This window comes from Drosophila mojavensis, unplaced genomic scaffold (genome assembly GCF_018153725.1).
Source record: "Drosophila mojavensis isolate 15081-1352.22 unplaced genomic scaffold, ASM1815372v1 contig_36, whole genome shotgun sequence".
In the NCBI taxonomy this organism is placed as follows: domain Eukaryota; kingdom Metazoa; phylum Arthropoda; class Insecta; order Diptera; family Drosophilidae; genus Drosophila; species Drosophila mojavensis.
Window position 1 is genome coordinate 10,215,433 of NW_025318858.1, and position 24,568 is coordinate 10,240,000.

At 37.6% G+C, this 24,568-nt stretch overlaps 1 protein-coding gene across 5 annotated transcripts in view; it reads right to left on the reverse strand.

Moving 5' to 3' along the window:
* LOC6576449 (neuronal acetylcholine receptor subunit alpha-7) overlaps nucleotides 1-24,568 on the reverse strand; it is a 119,683-nt gene that overhangs the window by 38,262 nt on the left and 56,853 nt on the right. For 4 of the 5 annotated variants that reach the window (XM_044008594.1, XM_032728504.2, XM_044008595.1 and 1 more), the window contains one exon: nucleotides 10,329-11,981. In XM_044008594.1, coding sequence (XP_043864529.1) covers nucleotides 10,329-11,199 — 871 coding nt within the window. In that variant the 5' untranslated portion in view covers nucleotides 11,200-11,981. Of the gene's footprint in view, nucleotides 1-10,328; nucleotides 11,982-24,568 lie in introns of those variants that run through there. The other variant, XM_044008596.1, reaches the window with a different exon arrangement.

Here is a 24,568-nt window from a genome sequence, read left to right on the forward strand (position 1 = left end):
AAAAGAAAAAGATTCCAAAAAGGGGGTGTGGCTAGCTGCATATATAGCTGCATGTGTTTGCCATTTGCCATTTTCCAGCTCACAATAGCACCGCAAATCAACATCAATAATTCGTGCGGCAAATGGAACAAGATGTAGTTTTGTGTGAGACGGTGATAGGTCAAAGCGGACAATGGGCGGGGAGGACTGTGCGGGGTAACTGAAATTTATTGATATGTAAAAGTTTACGAGTTTCTGGTTTTCGGTCGATGCAACTTGGTTCACAAGCTGATTCGATGCCTGTTCCGTTCCAGTGTTTGCATGCGGGCGGCACTGAATGAAAGTTTTGCGCTTTCTGGGTCTTTTTTTTTTTTTTGCTCTCCCCGTTTTATTTTTGTATTTGCCATATGTCTCTGTCCTACAAGCTGCAGCCGCCCTCAAGCTCAGTTGTCTCTCTATTGTTCTGGCTTGCGCTTAACAAAGGCAAACTTTTATTGAGCCACAAAGTTTTTAACATACAAATTTTCTTGGTTGCCTTCTGCTGCTGTTTTTGCTTGGACGACTGCTCGCCTTCTTGGCGATAATAAATTGGCTCTGACAAACATATACGCACGCACGCACCCGCACACACACACACACACACACAAACACATAAAGAGAGAGAGAGGAATAAGACTCTTATGCTCCGTTATTTGTCTGCCATCGTTATCGTCGAATTATTTATGCATGCAACTGAAAACGAGCAAGAAATACTAAAAATTGGCTGCCTCACTCACTCACTCAGTATGTCTCTCTCTCTCTCTATCTCACTCTAGCCCTTTCTGCATCTCAATTTGATAATTTCTTAAGAGTTCTTTGCAGTTTTTGGATCACAAGTTGCCTTATGCTCTTTCTCCTTCTCCTCCTCCTCCACAGCCTCATCTCTTCACTTTTTTGTGTGCGGCATGCCACACAGCGCACAATGGGAATTTCATGCCACTAAGTAGCATTCAGTGTTGGATTTGTGGCACGAGGCAAGTGCAGCGAAAATTGTGGCTGCGCTTGCTTGAGAATTCATTTTTAATGATTGCCACTTGTGGCGCCCACCCACAATCTCTATGCGAGCTTCTGGGCCAGTGGGCGTGGCAGTAGCAACAGACTGTGTTAATACTCTGCCCCTGGCTCTGTGATGGATTTTCATGAGGTAGGTGCCAGCAGCAGGAAGCACCCGCCAGCAGCCAACTTAAAGTTTGATAATGGCATATTGATTACAATGCCAACGAGAGAGAGAGAGAGAGAGAGAAAAATAAAATGGGGGCGAGAGTGAGCAGAGGCAGGAGGTGCATTTTAATTGCACTCGATTATAATGCAGCTACGAAATGAAAACGTTTTCGAGTATGACACCATGAATGGGGGCAGTTAGCTATTGGCTGAGCTGTTTGCTATAAAATTAATTAAAATTCAATTTCGGTATTCAAGTAGAGATTATCTTTGGTTTTTTATTACGGATTTGATAAAATTGCATTTTAATGGGAAATTACAAGCATAAATAATTGCTAAAAGCTAATATTACTTGTATAACTCTATTATATTTATGCCAAAACTAGATAGTTAGTTATTCTAAAAACAGGCCTTTAAGTTATTTATAGTCTTTAATTATTTATTATTTAAAATATTTTTTTTTCTATTAATTTTTCTATTTATTATAAGACCTTATTTATTCCAGCTGTTAGACCCAAAACTCAGCAGCACGATTAAAACTGTAATGTAAAAACGACAGTGGGATTAAGAGAGGTTTAGGGGATTTACATTTGTATAGAGTGAAAGAGCTGGCAAGTAACTGTTGACCTGTCGATGTCTGCAATTAAGTGTTTTACTCATATTCTGAGGAAAAAGCCCGAGAGCAAGCGATTGCATCAATTCTTCAACGAACTCGTTCACGATCGAAAATTAGCCTTTTGTCGTTTTTTACGCTCTGGGCTGTTCTCCCACCGTTTCGTTGAGCTAAATAAAGTTTTGTGTGTATGTCTCGGTCTCTCACTGCATCGAGTTGACGTTGCTAAGCCGACGATTTCAGCTCGAACACGTTTGCTAACTCTGCTGCATGGCTATAATTTGTCTACATACATACATACATACATACATACATGTATACGACAGACAGCGTAACTATATTTATTAAAAATAAATAAAGAAAATAAAGTCCGTATACAATGCTTTCAACATAGAAATCCTTAGTATTTCTCAAATTATTAAATAATAAAAATATATATTTAGATTTTAAATAAATATTTTTTAGCTTTTCCACATTTTTTTAAAACATATATCCTTTTCTATTTATATTTCCTTAATTAAACTACCTATTAAAATCACTGTATTTTCATGCAAAACTAACTAACGTCCTTCCCTTACACCAAATGTAATTGCCCACGATTTGCATACAAAATGAACACCTAACGAAATTATGCACATAAATTTCAGTTTGCTTTTAGTTTGTTTTTACGTGTTTCTTCTTAGATTTAATACGCATTTTAGTCTTTTGCCAGGCCTGGCTCGGAAAATGGGTAAAAGTCTTGGTTGTTTCTTTTTTTTTTTTACATTCTCAGCTTGTTGCACGTTTGCATATTGCATTCTCTTTACGTGCCCGTTTTGCTTTGCATTACAAATTAAAAAATTCTTAAACAAAACGCAGCGCCCGCAAGCGTCGCAGCTAACGAGCGCACAGCCTGACAATGGTGGGGGGCGGGGCGCGGTTGGCGTTGGACGTGGACGTGGGCGGGGCAGCTAAGCCTTTAAGGCAAAGCATTGACATCAGAACACAAAGCAAACAGGCAGCAGCTGCAGCAGCAGAAGCAGGAAAAAAAAGAGTTATAAACAGGGCCAACGTCTGATGAAGTGTCAAAATGAATGTAATAATAAAACAAACAGAGAGGGAGAGACGATGAGTGAGTGAGAAAGCAAAGCAGAGCAGCGCAACAGGATAAAAGCGCATTGTATATTTAAAATCTACTTTTACACAGCTGAGTCGCTGCTGCTGCTGCTGCTGCTGTTTATTTGCATTGCAGCTGGGCATAAAAAAGCGTAGCATACTTTTTCGGGCAGCGCATTTTCAACAGGAAGCGCAACTAATGAATATGCAGACGGATGTCTGAATGTAATTTGCCATTTCTTGAAATTTAAAGTAAAACGAAAAAGAGCACTGAGATCATGAGTCTCCGCTCAAGTTGGAAGACTATTTGGCAAGATTTTAGTTTTAGTCAAATTTAAATTGAATTTCAAAAGCAAATCGTTGAGCAAGACAAATGGTATTTGAAATGTGAGAAACAATTACAGACTTTTAAAAGTTTTGCTTTAGCAAATGCTTGACCTAATTTGCGCCATTAAAATTCTCTTTAGATATAATGTATAACATAAAATATTTTACAATTTCGAAATCACTGTTAATCATAGCATTAAATTAAACTTTAATTTCTGTTCAATTAAAAATTGATAACTTAGTTTAACTATAAATATCCGTATGTTCGATTGGCATTTTTCGCTTAAATAATTGAACAAGTTTAATATTAATATTTCACTCTAGTGAAAGCTAGAGAACTTTCTAGATTTATGTTTGGCTACCCTTTTGAGTCTTCAATAAAAATCGTTTTAAATATGTAATATGTACATACTATACAGTATACATCTACGTGTCTGGTTTTCTACATAGAGCAAACTAACTACTTAACTAAAGCAAAATAAAAGTAAGAATTCCATACAAATATCTCTTACTCTTCTCTAGTAAAACCTTTCACAAAACTCATTCAATAGCAATTCTACTTTTTTTAAAGAATTTTTCAGCATAATACCCATAGAATTCTGTTTGCCTGTCCATGCCACGCTTTCAATTCAACTAAAATGTAGCTTCAAGCCCAATTTTATTCGAATATCAACGTCTTAACATTGCTGGAGTGCATCGCACGTTCAAATATTTATTCGCTTGATGCTTATACACTTGACGCCCTTTAATGACTCCACATGACAGTTAAATGCTCTAGTCATGGCCTGTTTTGTGGCCTTAACTTTTGGCAGCGACTGTTGCCGCCATAAATTGCGGCCATTTTGAAATGCCTTTTCAATGGCTGCACTTCCGTTCAGCTGGCCGTTGTTGTTGCCGTCTTTGGGAGGCTTCGCTTGTTTGGCGGCTGGCCGCATAAAATTGCAATTTTATTGCAGTGAAGCATGAAAAAGTAATTGCTATTTCACAAAGCCAGCGTTGCCACAGAGAGCTACAGCGTAACAATAACAACAACAACAAGAGACAAAAAAAAAAAAAAAAAAAAAAAAAACGCTGCAACAGCTGCGCCCGGAATATGGCCCAATGCCTGAAGCTCTACGATGAGCCCAAGTCAGTTGAGCCGACTCGACTCTAGCCTAGCCTGGCCCACGACCGCAAAGCACAAGCCAATTTAATGCGCAGCAAAAAAAATAAATAAAGGCAAAACAAACACAACAAAATTGGTTACAAAGTGCAGCCCGCCTACCACAGCAAGCAATAATAAAAACAACAGCAACAAAAGCTGCCCAGATAAGAGCTGATAAGGAGCACTTTAAATGCTCTATAGCATATATATATTCTATATCCGTATCAAAAATTAGCATATTTCTTAGTATTTGATAGTGTAACTACAAATTCACATGATTTCGATTAATAATATAAAATATTTATATTATTTTATATCAAATATTAGTGAGCAACTACAAAGCTGGTAAAATTGTAACGAAAGAAAATTTATTTTAATGAGTCAGTTCTTTAGAGCAAAGAATTTCAAAGATTTTATTCTCGAATAATATCATTTACTAGTAAATAAATGTTTTATAAATATACAATACTTGGTGTATATCAAAACGAAAAATTACTGATTTTAAAAAAATACAGATTTAATTCACCTAGGCATCCATATTAAGTATTACTTTAAATTACAGTCGCAATTGAAGCCTAAGAGTCATAAAAAATATATATGTAAAAAGCTAGATTCAACTTATGAAACTGTTGAATAATCAACAATAAATGGACAACTTGCTCTGCTGGTTCTCAAAACATATATTCAATACTCTCAAAATATATACTCAATACATTAGACATTTCATCCTAAAGTCAATAAACTCCATCCGTTGAGGATACACTCACAAAGAGCTAACAGTTCCGCCATTTGGCACTCCCGCTGTCCGTCGATATTAAAAATAGAAAGCGAAATGAAAACTGACGCGGCGCCAAACCACTTAAGCTGCTAAAAACCGATACAAAAGGAGTGAGCCAGAGGTTAAGGGGAATGTAGAGGCATCAGATAATGGTGGGGGGCAGCCGGGTGAGAGGTCACAGCGCGCGACTCGTTAGACTTGATGGCCTGTCTGAGCAGCCATGTGGCTAAAAGCAATGCTGAGCACAGCAGGACAGCGACACCTGCTAATGGGTTCGAGCGCAATGCACAGAGAAAAAGAAAAAGACAGAGAGAGAGAGCGAGTGAGAGCCAACTGGATGCTGAGCATTTTAATAGCGCCAAGGTGACGCTTAACCATTCAAAGCTTAATTTATGCAATAAAAATTTCAACAGACAGCCTAGGATAACCCCAAGCGCACACACACACACACAGAGCTACACCCTAATTGAATACAGCAGCTAAAAGACTAGAGTATTTAATTGCTTATGACTAGCTCTCTGTGTGTTTTCTGTATCTTCTTCTTCTTCTTATCCCTATAAATGATACCTGAGTCGCAGCCAAACTCATCAGAAAAAAAATGTTACAAATCGAATAGGGCGGTGGGTAGGCGTGTCAGCAAATGCCGTTTAGTGTTGAGTGGAGGCCGTCTGACATCCGGGGCGTGGCCTGGCTCATCAATCAAACGCCTACGTCCACTATTCAAATTATGAATGCCATCATATTTGATGATTGATTTCAGCACAACAGCAAAAATAAAAAAAAATAAAAAAAACAAAAAAATGTTGCGCTTTCATTGTATAGCAACCGAGGGAGAGACTCAAGCTTGTATGCTGGTGTGTATTTGTGTGTGCAAGTTATTTGTGCAGCATTATGTGCCTATATATACAGACATGTGAGTGAGTGTGCAGATGTTAAAGGCTTGCATGATATTCTGTTTTTCTTTCTTGTGTAAGCCTTTAGCTAATGATGGAAAGAAAGAAAAAATGAAGAAAAAAAAAACATATGACATTTTAAGGAAACCGAAGATGAGACGTAGGCGCGTATAGATTGATAGGGCTAACAGCCGAATGACAGAATAAGAAATAAGAATTGTGTATATAAATATATCTATGCATATGCTTATATATATATAGCATAATATATATTTGAGGAACTAATGTAGGAGAGGGTAAAAACGGGTAGAAGAAAGTTAGCTGGCAGCATGTGTATTATTCGAAGAGTAGCGGATTTCTCATACTCTGCCAAAAAAAATCGATGGTTCGGCAATCGATGGGTTCGGCTCTTCATCGAGCTCGTTCCCGATCGGACAGACAGCTTTTTACTTTGTTTTTTTTTCGTTCTGGTTTTTCTTCGATCATCTGTTTGAATTAAGTAAAAAGTGTTTCGTGTATGTATTGGTATGTATACGAAGGCGATATTCGCTAAACACTTTAATATCTTACGTGAATTGAGAACGAATCACATCTCTCTATAAACGATATTCGTTGGATGAGCATCACACGGATAGTTCAATTCAAGACGCTACACAGAAAACAAAAACGAACAAAGCCGAAGGCACTTTCTGAGATCGGGAGCGATAGATCGAAATGTTTACGGTAAATGCTCAACTATTATTTGAAAGCTTTGGTCATACAATGCCAATTGAGCCGAGCTGCACATTTTATTTGCTCTGATATTTCACAAGTAATAAATAATAAATAAAATTATTCTTAAAATAAAATTAAAAGTAAGATAAAAACTTAAAAGATTACATATTTAAATATATTTATATACAAATTGTAATTTATATTTATATTTAAATTTCTTTATATTTTAATACAAGTTCCATCAGCTTGTATATATATCATCCATCAGCTTGTAAAATATTTCTCTTATTATTGATTATGCAATATATTTTTTCAAGGCGACAATCAATAATTTTCTCTAACCTCATAAATGCTTCCTCTTCTTCCTCTCTTTCAATAATTAAATTATACACATGCCTCAGTGACGTTTATTTTCCAATGTTTCTTTCTGCTGTCAAACCCTTTCCACCCACATGTCACACATGTGACATGTTTAAGTATTTCTTAACTTTCTATATATACATACATACACTTTTTTAAGCCTGCAATTTGCTTATACTTTTGGACTCTGCCCCTCTAGCCATCTCTTTCTTTGCGTCACATTTTGTCGCTGCAGCTCGTTAGTGAGTGGCAACAAAAACAACGACCCAAATAGAAGTTATTAAAATCAACTTGGTCGCTTTTATTTGGCTGTCAAATGGCCAGGCGAAAGAGGAAGAAGTCAGAAAGTCTGAAAGTCTTGAGGTTTCGCATCGTTGTTGAAGTCTTGAAGCATGCCAAAAAGCTTTCCGTAGCAATAAACGTCATAACAGTGCCACTTGGCTGGCCAACGGGGCGTATGAACGATGTCATAGGGCAGCTGGCACACAAACACACACACACACACTTGCAAACACTCACACACACACATGTCGACAAACAGTTCTGCATATGCAGCGACGTTGACGTAGCGCAAAGTTTAAATCTGATTATCGTATGCCAAGGGGCATACACGCACACAGAGAAAGGGCGAAAGAGGAAGAGGGAGAGGCAGAGGAAGAGGAAGAGGAAGAGAGAGCGGCAGAGAGACTCACACATATGGCCGCACAATATGGCATAACGGAAACGGAAGTGCTGCCATAAAATCATAAACATGCACACACGCACATGGACAGCGACAGTTGCTGCTTCTGCTGCTGCTGCTGCTGCATGAAACATGAACTCTGGGCACCAAAACAGACAGACACAACAGCTACTTTGACTGCAGAGCCAAAGACGTTTACAGCACACTCACACATACAATCACATGCACACAGAAATGTGTGTGTGCATATATCATATAAGTGTTTTCATAGCTGGCAACAGCCGCGACACGCAAAGCTCAACGACTTATTCCGCCTGGGCACAAATCAACACACACACACACACACACACATTGAGTTACACTTTACCATTGCTGCATGCCCCTGCGCCGCTGTTCAACAACACCTAAGCCGCACTGTGCCCATTAATAAGCTCAATATATGTAAGTGGCAGGCAGCTGGAAGCCGGCAGGCAGCCAATAAGCTGCCTCTGCCTCTGCCTCTCTTGCTGCTGCCACTGCCCCTGCTGCTATGCCTGTCTGCCTAGCCACCTCCGCCTACATTAAAATTATTGTTGTCAGCGCACAGAATTTCTAAGCTGCTAACAAAACAAAAACAAAAAAAAAAAAAAAAGTAGTAAAACCCATTAAAAAGGATTTTTGTCAAACTGCACACGAAAATTTGCAACGCAAAATGCAAATGGAAAAGCCAAAGGCATCTCTGGTAGAGCTATTTCCCTCCTTCCCTCGCTCTCCCTCGCTCTCCCTCTCTCTGTCTCTCTCTCTCTCTCTCTCTGGCATGGTGAAATATTTGCTAAAAGTATTTGGTGTCATGCTAAATTGTTGCAGCGTTAAGCGTCACACACAACACTGTGCAACATAAACTGCGAACAAGCAGCCAAGCTGAAAATATTTGCATATTTTCAATTTGATTTACTTTGTGGGTATTTCATAAAGTGAAACATAATACGTTTTTGTCCACCAGCTAAATTACTTGGCAATTTTATTTATGTATACATCTAAAATAGAAACCATGATATCAGACATGCAGAGAGAGTTTTCCAATCTTACCTAAAATTACATTTAAATTTTTTCTACAGAATCTAATGTGAAATACAGTTTTATATTTATTTTGGAAACTATGAAGTTCTTATATTTCATTGAAAATAGAAATTTAGCGCATCATTATTTTGATAAAATTCGTGTAAATGGTAGAGACAGGACCTTTCAAACGAAATTATATATATATTTGATCAAAATGAAGAGCTGAATTCATGTAGTCCACTCTATTTATCTCTCTATCCGCCTATTCATTTGTCCATCCGCTTATCAGTTTGGCCTCTAGCCATCCGTCTAATTATCTGTCTGCTTATCTGCTCATCCGTTTACCTATCTGTCCGTCTGTCCGTCCATCTGACCAGTTCGTCTATCCGTATTTATAAGCACATCAATCTCAGATCTCATAATAACTGGTACCTTGACTTTTTCCTTTAGACCCCCTATAGAGCATACACATATCAAATAATCGATAACTACTCTCGCTTCAAGGTAATCGATTAAAAATAATATTGAGCCTCAAACATTATATTTTATTTCCTACGCTTTTGAAACTCATCCTCTTTATCTCACTTTCACTGCCCATTTCTCTCTCTCTCCCTCTGTTCTTGTATATATTGTTCATTCTCTTTCGAGCTAACCTCTTCATATCCGATTTTTAGTGTTAAAATTAATTTTTCCTAAATATATTTATTTTCCGAAAATTCTAGATATAGTAATTCTTTCATTCTTCCTCTTCTTTTCGCGCAATGCACACACACTTAATTTTAAATTTCCAACCGCTTCGTTTACCTTTTGTTTGAGGATTATATTTATACCGAGCATACTTTTGAGCGTTTTAAACTGTCTACACAATTCATTCAGGTGGCAACCGCTCAACAGCTGTCTTTATGTGGCAACAGCAACAACAACACAAGCGGCAACGGCAGTGGCAGCAGCAGTAAAAAAAATTCAGCCCTAGGCGCAGACGCTTTCAAGTGCCATAGACAGCCAGGCGACCGAGGATGCTGCGGCTGCGACTGAGGTTGTCTCTGAGACTGAGGTCGGCCCTCTTTCAGCTGCTGCTGTTGTTGTTGCCGGCATGCTTCACTTGAAGCTGTCGTAAATGTCACAACTAACAAACGCCCCCACGGAACACACAAAAAAAAAATAAAATAAAAAAGTAAGAAGAGAGAAACAGATGAGATTGCGCCCACCCTTGAGTGGTTTTATGTGTCAAAGTGACAATATGTTGCCGGCGTGCATTATGAAGTTGCCGCCGCCGCTGTTGTTGTTGCTGTTGTTGATGTTGCTGTTGCTGGCATGCAGCTAAACAATATGACAGCTTGTGCGGCAACAGTTGTTGCCAAGTGGTTGCGACAACAACAACACACACACACAACTAAATAGGCAATGCTGTTGCTGCCGATGCTGTTGTTGTTGCAGCACAAGTGCTTGCACTTGTCTAAGATATATTATTAAGTGATTAATTGTTGTTGAGTCTCACTTACCTTTAGCAGATAAATTCAAATATATCAATAAAAATATCCATGAGTGTTTATTTAGTCCGTTGATTAGATGTGTGCCGCTGCAACTGTTGCTACTGCTGTTGTTGCTGCTGCTGTTGCTGCTACTGCTGTTGGCGCTTGTGCTGCTGCTGCTACGTTTGCAATTGCTTAGCAGCTGCAGTAGATAGGAAATAATGGCGGTGGCTGTGCCAGCAAGCATTCGTAGCAATATTGCTGCACGCTGTTGCAGTTGCAGCTGCATTTGCCACAATCTCAACGCCGGCAGCAACAGTTGCAATGCTATGCCAACGCTAATTGGCCACAGGCCATGAAATGAATTGATGATGTTGCTCTCACTGTTGCTGCTTTGATTGCTGTTGCCGTTGCTGTTGCTATTGCTGAGTGTTGTTGCTGCTGTTGCTGGTATTGTTAGTTGTTTTCTTTTTCGCCGCCGACGTAATCTTTGCCGCTTGCGTGCGCACAGTCTTATGTTTGGGTATGTTGCTTGATTGCTGCCGCCATTGGCCGCCGACAACATGTTGCTGTCTAGCTGTTGCTGTTGCTGTTGCTGTTGCTCCTGCAAAGCCCTTGCATTATATATAACTACATGCTGTTTGTTTGTTGTTGCTAATGCTGTGGTGGTGGTGCTGCTGGCGTTGCCGTTGTTGTTGTTGTTGCCGTTGCTGTTACTATGGTGTTTTGTACTTAAGCTCTTTAGTTGCTGTTGAGTAAGTTGGTTGTTGCTGTTGCTGTTGTTGCTGTGTGCTAATCTAAAAGCTAGTTGCTGTTGCTGTTGCTGTTCCTGCTGCTGCTGCAGCTGCAGCCACAGCTCTTCATCATCAACTTCACTCAGCTTCAGTTGCGCATTTTTCATAGTCTCTTCGGTGTTTGCTGTTGACGAGGCGCGTATATTTTACTTTAATCCTCTTTCTCACTCCGTCTCTCTCCTGCTTTATTCCCCTACTCCTTTGGCTCTGTCAGTTTCTTTTCCTTCTTGCTGGCTTACATTGTCTCTAGCTCTGTTTTCTTTTTTCTGTTGTTGCTTAATAACTCTTAATTTTACAAAAAATCTCCCAACTTGTTTTTTTTTTTCTTCTTTCTTTACTTCTCTTTCAATATATGGCGAGTATATGCTTTATTGTTTGCAATATTATTATATTGTTGCTGTGTTGTTGTTTTTCTTCTTTGTCTTCTTCTTCTTTCTTCCAACTTTGCTTTCTTTGTTTGTCTTTACAACCCAAAGAGTCTCTGTGTGTGTTTGGTTATTCTCTTACAGTTAAAGTTTTTCCACTTCAGCTTCGGCTTTTCTTTGCTTTTCTTTTCTTCCTTTTTATTTGCTGTTTTTTGTTTAGTGCATTTTTTTCGTGTTGAAGCGTCTTGTAAATTATTATTTTATATCATATTCTCAAGTGTACGCAGCTGTTGAGTTTGTAAAATTTTCTTTTTTCTCTACTATTTATAGTATATTTTTTAAATATATATCTATATATGTCTTTATATATTGCGCAATTGAATTGTTAGTTGCTGTTCCTGTTGTTGTCGGGTTTCTTGTTGTATTTGCATTTGTATTTGTTGCAATTGCAGTTTTTAGATGGCAGTGCTTTGTAGCTCTTTGCTATTGTTGCTGTTTCTCTTTATTGCTGTGGCAAGACGGGCCTGCAAAGAGATGGAAAAGAAACTAGATTATATAATAAGTACTTAAAAAAAAAATATATATATATATATGTATATGTTTAAAAAAATGTAATTATTTATTTTTATATATTATAAATAGATATGAATATTATTATGTGAATCTATCAAATATATAAATATATATAAAGTAAATTAGTAGTAATGTATCCAAAATACAAAGTTACTTGCAAGCATGTGATAAAGTTATTATGTTATTATGTCAAATTTCCATCAGATACAATGCAAAATACATGCCTCTGGTTAAATATGTATTTGTGTAAACGAAGATATTTCAGGCTTTGAGCTAGAGACCATAAGACTTTAAATCAATTATGTGAACAACTTGAAGCAGCCTTGGATGCTTTTGGCTTGAGTATATACATAGATATGTAGATATATGTAACTCTATATCTATCTATATATATCATTAATATCTTATTTAGGCTAACAATTGCATTGAGCGCATTTGTAAATAGATTTTGGGCACTACATGTGGAGCGCATTGTGTAGAATGTCAAAGCTAAATGAACACATGCAGCGTAGCTTTGTTAAGCTAAACTAATGAAAATCGTTTCAATTGTGGCAGTGGCAGTGGTAACAACTGCGATGAGGAGACATCGAAGGGCGTTGTTGCAAGATTTTCAGTTTCAATTACAGTTCAAAACTAATTAGTTTGGCTAAAACAACAAAGCCAAAACATTTTGCATGCTAATCGCTTGGTTGAAATTTGTGCAGCTGCTGCTTCAGCTTCGGCAAGAGAGACAGAGAGTGATAGAGAGAGAGAGACGGAGAGAGAGAGAAGGAGATACAGGTCGTTGTTTGACATGCCGGTCAGGCCTGGCTAACAGGCCTACTTAATGCTGCATGGCAAGCAGTGTTTTGGTCTGTGGCTCGCATAAATAATGCGTATGCAAAACAATAAATGCACAAGTGCATCCTGGGCGCCTGGCATATCCTGTGTGTGTATGTCTTCTGCAACCAAATGACCAAACATAGCAGCTGCAGCTGCAGTTTGAGCCTCACAACAAATGCAAATGCTAAACTTTCCAAATGGGTTTCGCCAGGAGTTTTTGGGCGTTGGGGCGACGGTGACGTTGACGTTGACGTTGACGTTGATGGACATGTGCGGGACATTTATGACATGTCCTGCTGCGGCAGGACACTTGACAGCCAGCACAAGCAAAGGCCTTGATGCATATTCATAACCAAAAACTTGTTACATTCTGCACAAAACACAACTTTTGCATAAGAATAACCAAAAAACAGAAAGAAACAGGCAAAAGCTGAGCAATTGCAATTTGCCAAGTGGCAGAGCCCAGTGCAGGTTGGCTCGATGAATTTAGTAAAAGGCTTGATCAGTGCTGTGTTTGAGTGGGTTTCTAAGTGCTCGCTTGTTGCCTTATCGTCCAACTGTCAATTGCTTTTGAATAGCGCAAATACATATTTTTAGTCAAATGCAAAGGGGTGAGCAAGGGGGAGAAGGCAAGATTGATAGATATATGCAAACACTTCAAATGTAACAAGTAAGAAGACTCTAGTCGAGACTGCTCGACTAGGAGATACCCTGAACCCTCTAAGCTGATATTCTAATCATTCTGCACTTCTTTTATGCACACATACATACACATGCATCCACACGCACGCATAAGCCTGCGCTCTGCTAACTGCGCAGTAAGCAGCGACTGCGCTTGGGCTGCGCTGCAGTGTGGGCAATATTATGAGAATTTATTTGTTGAATAATCTTTTGTAGACATACGATCTTAATGCAACTTTTAGAGCGTAATCATATGGTGAATATGTGTGTACATTCCAAAGCACAAGTCTCTAGTACTTGAAATGTGTTTTTTACAAATTGGGGGAGAAGGGGGCGTGGTATCCAAAATCTGTAAATTACAAAATCTTTGTATCGATTAACTTTATATACAACGCAAATTTAAAGACTCTAGGTCTGAAAGTGTTCAAATTAGGCTAAAAAAACAAAATCAATTTTTCGATTATTCTCGATAAAAAAGTTATCGGATGATTTATCGAAAAAATAAAGCAAACTCGTACTGCGTATGGTATACACGAGTATGCATGCCAAATTTCAGCTTTCTAGCTCTTATAACTTCTGAGATCGACGCACTCATACGGACGGACGGACGGACGGACGGACGGACGGACGGACGGACAGACGGACAGGGCTATATCGACTCAGCTCATCGCGCTGATCAAGAATATATATACTTTATGGGGTCTGCCACGCCTCCTTCTGCCCGTTACATACTTTTTCACAAAACCATTATACCCTGATTTCCCATTTTCAATGGGTTCAGGGTATAAAAAGGCCAGACTTGACTACATATAAAGTGAAATATATTGCTGCACATGTTTATCAAATTAACATAGTTATGCGATAATCTAAATGAAAATTTAATTCTTGTGTATTATGGATATGATCAAATGTACATATATGAGACAGTAAACTAAGTAGTTTTCAACTATAACAGTAAAAATGGATTCAACTCTTATATCAGCATACTAGAGAAGCCCAGAAAAACGTGGAAAAGTTAGATAAATTCCGGAGGAATTTCCTTCATTTGCCTATCAATGCACTAAGTCTGTTTAATTTCTTGAATTTTTATTATCACCGCTCTTACGTTTTTAAACTGAACTTAGCAAATTTAGTATACAGATGCTCCCAAGGGTTACACAAGTGATGTATGTATGTAACGTACTTTTATATATATTGTCCATAAATACATAAATAGCGATAGGCAACTATCAAATTTAAAACTAATAACAGAAACTTTTTCATTATTTTATATGAAAAATTTCTCGAAATTCATCTAGGGAATCTTCTGGTCTCTTTATAATAACTTTGACATTAGATATTGCGTATACTAGAAGAAATCATCTCAAACAAACATACTGTTAATCAAATTGTAATATCTTAAATACCGAATGAAAGAGAGGCAGAGACAGAAAGACAGAGAGAACAGGATAGAGAGACTCCTAAGATAGCCAGAGCAAGCTATCAAGAGAAAGCTGTCAGCTGCAGGTCAAATTGAAAGAAAATGAAAATAGTTTTTGCAGCAGGAGAGCAGAGCACAGTTCCTGCTCCTCCAGCAGTTGAACAATATTTTGCATCTTCCAGCTGACAGTGTAATTTGATAAATGCTTCAGCTCAACTAGTTTGAAGAGCTGAAAACAAAAACCTCAGAGATGCTGAGAGAGACGTAGGTAGAAAGGGTGATATTGTCATGCAATCCGATTGGCTGTCAAAAAGTTGTATGCAAATGCATTTTGTATGCAAATCATTTTCATGGCTAATAAACGAGTGCTTTCAATTTTAGTTTTGAATAATTTGCCCAGATAACAATCTAGTATATCGTTAAAAATTTTGTGCAAAATATTGCATATTCATGAAATTGAAACAGACAATTCTCTGTGAGGGCTAGATAGAACAATTTGTTGTCAAATTAGCTGCTCTATTTCTCACACTTTATCAGCGCACTTAACTTGCGTTCACTAAATTCTTGTCACATGCAAAAAACAACTTGAAAAGCCGCTAGACAAATGGCTGTGTATAAAACCATTCGTAGTAAGCACAGTTTGTCATTGGGGGTTTCAACTTTTTTCAGTGTTTCTCTTCTTTTTTTTTTTTTTTTTAGCTACAAATGAATGCTTGCCCCGAAATCCACTTGTACAAATATTAATTTTCCGCCACTGTCGCCAGCGCTCGAACAGCAGCCGCAGCGCAAGCCCAAAACATGGCTAAGAACATTTTGCACATAATTCTTTCCAGCCACAAAATAATACAAATAAAAATCCAACTTAAGAGGCAAAAAATAAAAATGGGAGAGAGGCAGCAAAAAAAACTTTTGCTGCACACAAAACGAATTCATAATTCATTGAGCGAGACGCAGGAAGTAACGAAAGGAACAGATAGGGCACAGAGAAATGGGCCTCAGGGCCTGGGACCTCAACTAAGAGTTCTGCCACTGTCTGCCATATCATTTACGCCATGCAGCCCAAAGTGTGTGAGTGTATAAGTGTGGGCATATGTATACCCTGTAAAAAATAATTGGCAGGCATATGAGAGACTTGGGCTTTTAAATATATACTATATGTCGAAAGAACTAGGCGAAATATTGAGAAGAATAAGGGAAAATAAATTATACTTAACCCAAGCAGATCAGTATGCCGAAAAACACTACCAAGTATCTATAATATTTTTTATTTAAAAAATTAGATAATCAAATAATTCGCGAAATTAATCTAGGGTAACATTTCTCTCTACAATTTTATAATTCTATTTTCAGTTTCATTTCTGTTTTTCTTCTGTTTCAACGATGAAAATTAATTTGCTCACGCGCCAGTCGAGAGTCGCCTAGCAGTCGTTGTCGCTCAAAAAATTGGTTTCATCTGCAATGCGACGCGGTTCGCTTAGCCGCAGTGTCCACATTTCAACTGCCTCCCGCCCAGCCTCCTACGGAAATATTCGAAAATGGCGTCCATTTTATGCACACACAACTCGTGCGGCGGCTAGCGCATAAATTTCATAAAATTTCATGAAATTCCATACATCAATATAACGATTCGAATTGGGGCCACCGAATATCTTTATATATGGACATAAAGAGACTGGCGGCGTGCACTTCAGCTGATTAGGCAAACAAGTGAACGAAGTGACTGAGCGAGTGAGTTAGAATGTGATGGGTAAAAGAGCAAAAGAGACAGAGGCGAACGCATCAGTCCGCACAAAAATGCAATCAAATTATTTACAGCTGCATTGCAACACGCAGCGTATGCGCAATATTTTTTATTCTACTTGGCTAACAGCCAAAACGAAATAGCTATGAAAAGCGACACCCAGTTATAGCCTTTTGTGCCCGTGCACAGGTGCAAAATTAAATATCTAAATATATATATTTTTCGTCTGGCCGCCATTTGATGGTTCAAATGGTCTGCCTGTCCACGCCAACAATTTCACCTGACCCTGGGCGCTTCTCTCTTTTATGCAACTGAGTTTCTCCTCTTTTCTTTTTTGGCCAAACTCAATTGCAGTTTAAACGTTGCTCTGTGCACTTTGCTTTTTATCTCTAGTGGCATCCTGAACATTCCGGCATTTCGGCTCTCAACTGTCACAAGCTGCTGGCCCTGAAGACATTTAGCAGCTGCAATTTACTCAACAAACATGTTTATTAAGTTGTCTGGGAGATGTGTTTAGTGGAATGGTTTGGCAGGCTGCTGAGTTTAAGTTGAATTGAATAATATTCTGAATTACAAATAGAGCTATTGATATATAATGATTTTATATTTAATTCAGATAAATAGAGTAATAATAGCAATATATTCTATTAAAAGTAAACAGAATTTTTATTATATTTGAATAAAAATTCTAAGCTTAATATCATTGACGCTAGATGAATAGTGGCTCATGTTAATATATAATAAGCTCGTGAAATAAATACAAAATTACAAGGATGAAAATAAAATAATAAAAGTATTGAAGATAAAATCTGTAAAAAAAATTTAAAAAAAAAAGAAAAAGAACAAATATATTTTAAAAGTTTTTATTTTTTAATAATTTATTTAAATTATTTCATTTTGTTTAATTTTATTTTTTTTTTTATTTTATAAAAAAAATTAAATAAATAAAAGAAAATCAAATAATAAATAAATAAATTATTTAAACATTAAAAACTGAAACAAAAATAAATAAATAATTTAGATAAAATAAATACAAAAAATAAATCCATCAATCAAAATTAAATAATTTAAAATTAAAAAATAAATAAAAGAATAAAATTCTCTTCATATACTTATATGCTTCCACGATTTATAGAAATTATATGTAAAGCATTCCTATAAATCGCTGCTTTATAAGCTGAGTTATAAGGTCACCTTTAACTCCCGTAAATATGATATCTAATCAGGAAATTATTAAAAAAAAAAAAAACTCTTTTTATTAATTATGCTAAAATCAATGAACGTTGTTATATCTATTTATGGAACAATATAAAGTTCTTCTCTATTAAAACCTACTCAAAATCTGCTCAACTAAATTTATTCTCCCACAAACCTCTGTCAACTTGAAATACCGTCAACAATCTTTAAAGCAGAATCGTTTAGATGAAATGAGCATATTCTCTTCATCTCTTGTCGGCTCACTGTATACAAAATTCAATTTCAATAATAATTGAAATAATTTACCTGATTTATGCCAAAATATTTATCACTGCCTAAGCATGGTCCAAGCCATGGCAGCAACCACAACCACAACAACCACGAGCTTGAGCTAGTAAATTTTCAATACATTTAAGCTGCCAAGTTCTGGTGAGATTATCGCCATGTCCTTTGCTGCCCAACTGTTAACACTGTTCTGTTCTGGCCATCTAGAACTGCTTTTGACCCATTTACCCAGCAGGCAGCGGCAGCAGAAAGGGCAGCAGGAGAGAAAAAAATGTCAACGTGCTGAAAAGTTTGCACAAAGGCAAACCAAATAACAATAAGAACAACAAACGAACCCTTTTTCCTTTGCCAGTGCTATCGTCCTGTCGAATTAACTATAAAGGATTATATTAGCAATATTTTAGGTGATTTCTTAACGGCCCTTCACTAAATTTTCTGCGTGCGGGCAGCCAATTGACATGGAACAATGCGACATGTCCTACGCAGGCCTCTGTCCCCACTCCTCCTCGTGTGCCCCAATATACTGATAGCATCTTGCCATAGCCAACAAATGCGACAGTGTGTCAGATGGCATGTGCGGGTGTGTGCATGGACAGTGTAGATATGTATATGCGTGTGTGTGTGTGTGCGCGCGTGTTTGTGTGTGGGTGTATTAGAGAAGTTGGACTCTGGTCATTATGGCATGTAATTTATTTCTGTACTAAGCAGTATTTCTATGGCAAAGGGATTTGTTTTTGCTCAAATATGATTATCCTTGGCGGGGAGCTTATGGTTATGGATACTCCTTAACGGAAAAATCTATTGAAGCTTTAGCTTCTATTTACAAAGTATATTTCAAGGGTATAAATCGTTTAATACATTTAAATATTATTTAGTATATGAATTGCAACTTTCTGCTGTCAATTTATAATTAAATTGTATTTATTTTTAAATTGATATTTATTTATTTATTTTTTAGTATTTTATATATATATATATATAAATATTTTCAAATTACAGGATACCACTTAGTCACTTATATCATTTTTGCTTTTTATTTGTTTACTGACCGTCCGTTTTTTTATGACACTCACTTGGCTTTTGACTGAAGCAAGAATCGTTTCCCCTCATTTTCTCCATATTTTTCATTGAAAGATTCTTTTATTATTTACTTTCGTTTTTCTTGCCGATGTTAGATTTGGCGAATAGCAACGGAGTCATAAGCTTTTTCGCTGCTCTTGCACTCTCGCTTTCCTCTTATTCTTCTGCCTCTCTCCCTCTCTCTCAGTCTCTGCTGTTCAGTTTTGGCAGCGTGTCATTTTATGTTCATGGCCATTAAATTGGCCATATTTTTCCTGCATAGTTCGCGCGAACCCTTCGTCTCTCCACACCCACCACTTCACAGTACTGATCAATGAGCTGGAAGCATTCTGGAACCGCCCCTAAGTATATAGTTCAACATATCGCACAATGCACAGCTTATAAGCGTACATAAAAAGCTGTATAGAATTTTCGTGTAACAAAAATTTCACAGCTCAGATTTTCATAGGGAATTTGCTGGAAACTTTAAGAGTTTTCGAATTGCCAATTGCTAGAGCGGGAAAAGTCTAGAAAATTGTTGGAATTACGAAAATTTGATTGAATAGTTATAAATATTTGAGTGAACAAACTCCATTAATATTTTCATTTATTTTTAAATTGCTTAATTTTGTAAAACTGATTTCAGAATTATTAATTTGTATTTTTATTAATTTTTTTTTCATATATATATTTTTAATTTATTTTGAATTTATATAATTTTTAATGATTTAAAAGCATTTTTTTAACTAGTAAGTAATTACTTCCCTTAGCTTCATTTAATTTATCCAACTGACAAATGCCCAAGTATTTATCTCTGTTTCAATTCTGCTTACTAATCTCTTAGCTCGGCACTCTCCCTAATTACGCTCATCAATTGCTGCTGTCTAGGTAATAAAAGCCCTCATTCAGCATTGTGTTCCCCTCTCTCTGCTGAGGCGCCTTTAATCAACTCGTTGCCAGGGTCAATGCAGCCGCCACTTGAACTGCATTTCAATTGCGGCCGCTGCTCTTGATGTGAAGATGTCTGGTTCATGGTCCGCTGTATTGGTCTGCACTAGATTACAGGGTATTGCCCATTGGCCGGGCAATGGGTGCAATGAACGCGTGACGTACGCGGCGCCCATAAAACACGTTCACGTTCCGTCCGTTTGGGTCATAAAACAATTGTTTGGCGTCGCATTTTTGCATTTTAAATGCAAATAAATTATTTTTGTCGAACGCACATGGCTTTAGAAGCAAGCGAAATTTATGGCCGCACAGAGTGGGACAGTTGAGGTGGGTGGAGGCGGCAGGGGGATTCAGCATCATCATCGTCATCATCTATGAGGCAATAGCTGCAACAAACATGACAAACATGTCTCATGAATATTTGCCAGTTGTCGCTGTCGATGTTTCGCATGGCATTTCTGTCAAGCTGTTTGTCGATTGTTCTTGTTTGTTTGTTTGCCTGTTGGTTGATTGCTCACTGTCTATTTGATGCTCCTGCTGTGCTGTGCTGTACTGCGGTTGCTTTTGCCTGACAGCCTTCAGCAGATATATTGCAGCCTGCATGCATGCATTTATTAAAAACGGCCAACACTTTTGCCAACCACTATGCCCTTACGGACATACTCTGTGCTGTTCTTTTCCAATATTTATATCTGCAGTACATATTGAATCTACATATATATGCTCCCTCATAAATCCTGCTTAAATAATGCATGTGCCTGAATTACATTAACATTCACACTCTCCTTGCTCTCGTTCAGCGTGGCCTCTTGGCTCCTGTTGCATTGTTTTCTCGCATTTCTTTCCAATTTACTTGACAATTATTTATGGCACACGACCTGTCAGGGCTGCAACTGCCAGATACGGGTGTCAAATATGCCAAAAGATATTTATGCACATTAATAAGCAACAGTCAGATTGTTAATTAACGAGCCTTCACACACAAATTGGTTTAATATAAAGGAAACAATGAACCTCGATAGTATTGAGAAAAAGAAGATATTCAGATGCAAGTGCTGAATAATGAAGGAAAGTAATAAAACAATATACAAAATGTATAATATATATGTTCTAAAGTATATATTATTTTATGTAGTTTTGGAAAATTTATCAAAACAATTATAAATTTAGCATTCAAAAAACTATTTTTTGTTTCATTATTAAATATCAAAACAAGAAAAAAAAATATTAAAACCCATTTAAAATAATTTAATTTAATTTAAAATAATTTAAAATATAAGATATCTTATTTAATAATAAAAAAAAAAAATATTTTATGCTTCATAGCCCTCATAATTTATTTAATTAAATGTATTAATTTTAGGTAAGTATGAAATATTTTAATGACTATTTCAGATATGTCTACAATTAGTGAATTTATTAAAACAATTTATTATTATGTTTAATCAATTAATTGAAATTAATTACTCTTGACTTAAAGTTTTTCTTAATTTTATTCTATTATTAATTATAGAAATTGAATATTTTACAAACAAGTTTAGAATTTTTAAAATAACTTTAATAACATATTAAATAAACAAGTAAGAAGGCTCTAGTCGAGACTGCTCGACTAGGAGATATCCTGAACCCTCTAAACTGATATTCTACTCATTCTGCACTTTTTTATGCACACATGCATACACATGCATCCACACACACGTATAATCACGTCAGCGACTGCGCTGGGGCTGCACTGCAGTGTGGGCAATATTATCAGAATTTATTTGTTGAATAGTTTCTTTTGTAGACAGACTACTTTTATGAAACTTTCAAAGTGTGATCATATGGTTAAAATGTGTGTATATTCTAAAGCACAAGTCTCTATTTGTTGAAATGCGTTTTTTACAAATTGGGGGAGAATGGGGCGTGGTATCCAATATCTGTAAATTACAAAATCTTTGTATCCATTAACTTTGTATACAAATTTGAAGTCTCCAGGTGTAAAACTGTTCAAATTAGGCTGAAAAAACAAAGTCGATTTTTCGATTATTCTCGATAAAAGTTAAGATAAACTTGTATTGCGTATGATACACACGAGTATGCATGCCAAATTTCAGCTCTCTACCTCTTTTATCTTCTGAGATCCGTTTGCTCATACGGACGGACGGACAGACGGATGGACGGACAGGGCTATATCGACTCAGCTCGTCGTCCTGATCAAGAATATATACACTTTATGGGGTCTGCGATGATTCCTTTTGCCTGTTACATACATTTCACAAAACCATTATACCCTGATTTCTCGTTTTCAATCGGTTCTGGGTATAAAAATAAGACCATCCCTAAAGAATATTTCTCTTACTTTCTCGAAGTTCACAGAACAAACTACTACTCAGATATTCGTTATACTCTCGCCAAGAATTTTTCCATTAAGTTGCCAAATGAAACTGAATGCGTATAAAAATAGTTATAGCTCATTTTGATTGGCAATATTTAAGCAGAGCCCCAAAAGTAAGTAGCCAAAGCTTAAATACGACCCAAATTCATTTCCAATGCCCAATGGATACAGAGACAAACAAATATATATACATGTATAAGTGTATGAATAAAATTTAGCAGCTGCAGTCATAAATAAACATATTTTGTTACCGATTAACCAGCCGCAAAATAGCCAGCAATAATAGCAGCAACAGCAACAACAACGACAGCCAAGGAGACCAACAGAAGCTAGCCAACAACATGGTAAAGACTGGCAGCCATTTGCCTCTTGCCACAACATATGCACGTACACACACACACATACATTCACATCGTCTGAAATTTATTTCTGTACACTCTATAAGGCAATAGGATTAACCCTTAATGCGCAACAGCAATAATTGCCATGACGGCAACGTTGGCAGCGAAGCCGACAGCGACGCCAGCTGCGACAGCGACGACTTAATTTTTAGCACAGGCGGCAACAACTTGACCCATATTTCCAATGGCCACCCCGGCCCCCGAACGTCACACCGATACACCGAAACCAACACATACACACACACAGACACACCGCTGGCTGCCACTTAAAGCCGCACACATACACACACTTCAGATGGCTACCCTCTACGCCAGCCTCCTGCCTCCTACCTTTCGTCTCTCCCCCACCCCCCACCTACCCCTCCACCATTTCATCCACCATCAACCAATAAATTTGTGCACCTCAGCAGCAGCATCAGCCAAGCCCCCATAACGCTCGCCTCGCCATGTTAGCCAAAGCTGAAAACTGAAATTTTTGTCGTCGAAGCGGCAAATGAGCTGGAAGCGTGTATCGAAATGAAATGAGAGAAAGGGCAGCAGACGACCGAGCACGGGTGCGCGGGCTTGAATGCTGCAAAATAAATATGTATGTACACAAATAAACGAAACGAACGGCAAAGCGAATGCCGAAAAAGCCAGCACAAGATACAAGGCAAAAAGCAGCAGCCAGTTGCCAACAGCACCAGCTGTAGTAGGAGTAGATGTAGGAGCTGTAAGCTGGGAGCCGGGAGTTGTGTTACAGTAGTAGCAGGGGGGGGCGGAAAGATGCGCAGAAAATGGGAAAACGACTGTGTGGAAATTTGCAAAGCGGCGGCGCACAAAATAAATTAAGTAAAAATAAATGTCACGATGCGAAAAATACAACACAAACAACAACAACAACGAAAACGTCAACGAAAACAGCGACAGCAAAACTAAGAGCAATCGCCTAGAAAAGCGAAGGCAGCACCAAGAAAAATATAACACATACGCAGCGTGGGCCATGCCGCCTGTGTGGGCGTTGCGCTGCTTTTTTAATGAGTTTTATTAGGCTGGGCACCCAATAAAAAAAAAAACAGGAAAATATACACGCATAAACAAACAGTTAAAGAGCGAGTGGTACACACACACACAGGCACAGCTGACAACAAATCGAATTAGTTTTGTTGGCTTTGCCACAGCGAAGAGAGAGAGAGAGTGCTCAATTATACTCTTGCGCTCGCAAATTTACTCGCTCTCTTTTCTCATTCTCTAGTCCTCTCTCTGTCTCCCGCTTTATCTCTCTCACTCACGCTCGCGTCCACTGTGTCACGAGTCTGGCAAAAAGCTCGCAACAGAATTTATCCCTGGATGCTGCTGGAAATTCCTTTTGACGTGTTCCCTCTTTTTTTCAGTTTCTATTTTTCTTTTTCTTTTTTTTGTGTTGGTTTTTTTTTTCGTGTTGCCTACTTATAGGCCTTGTGGCACGCATAGAAATGTTAATGTTTGTCCTCCATGTTCAGTTTCGAGGGCAACTGCGTGTAAATATCTCTCAGTGTGCGTGTATTGTTGCTGGAAGCTGCACGCAATTTCATTTGGATTTTGTTTGCTTTCGTAGTTGCGGTTTAACAAACAAACTTTATATACAT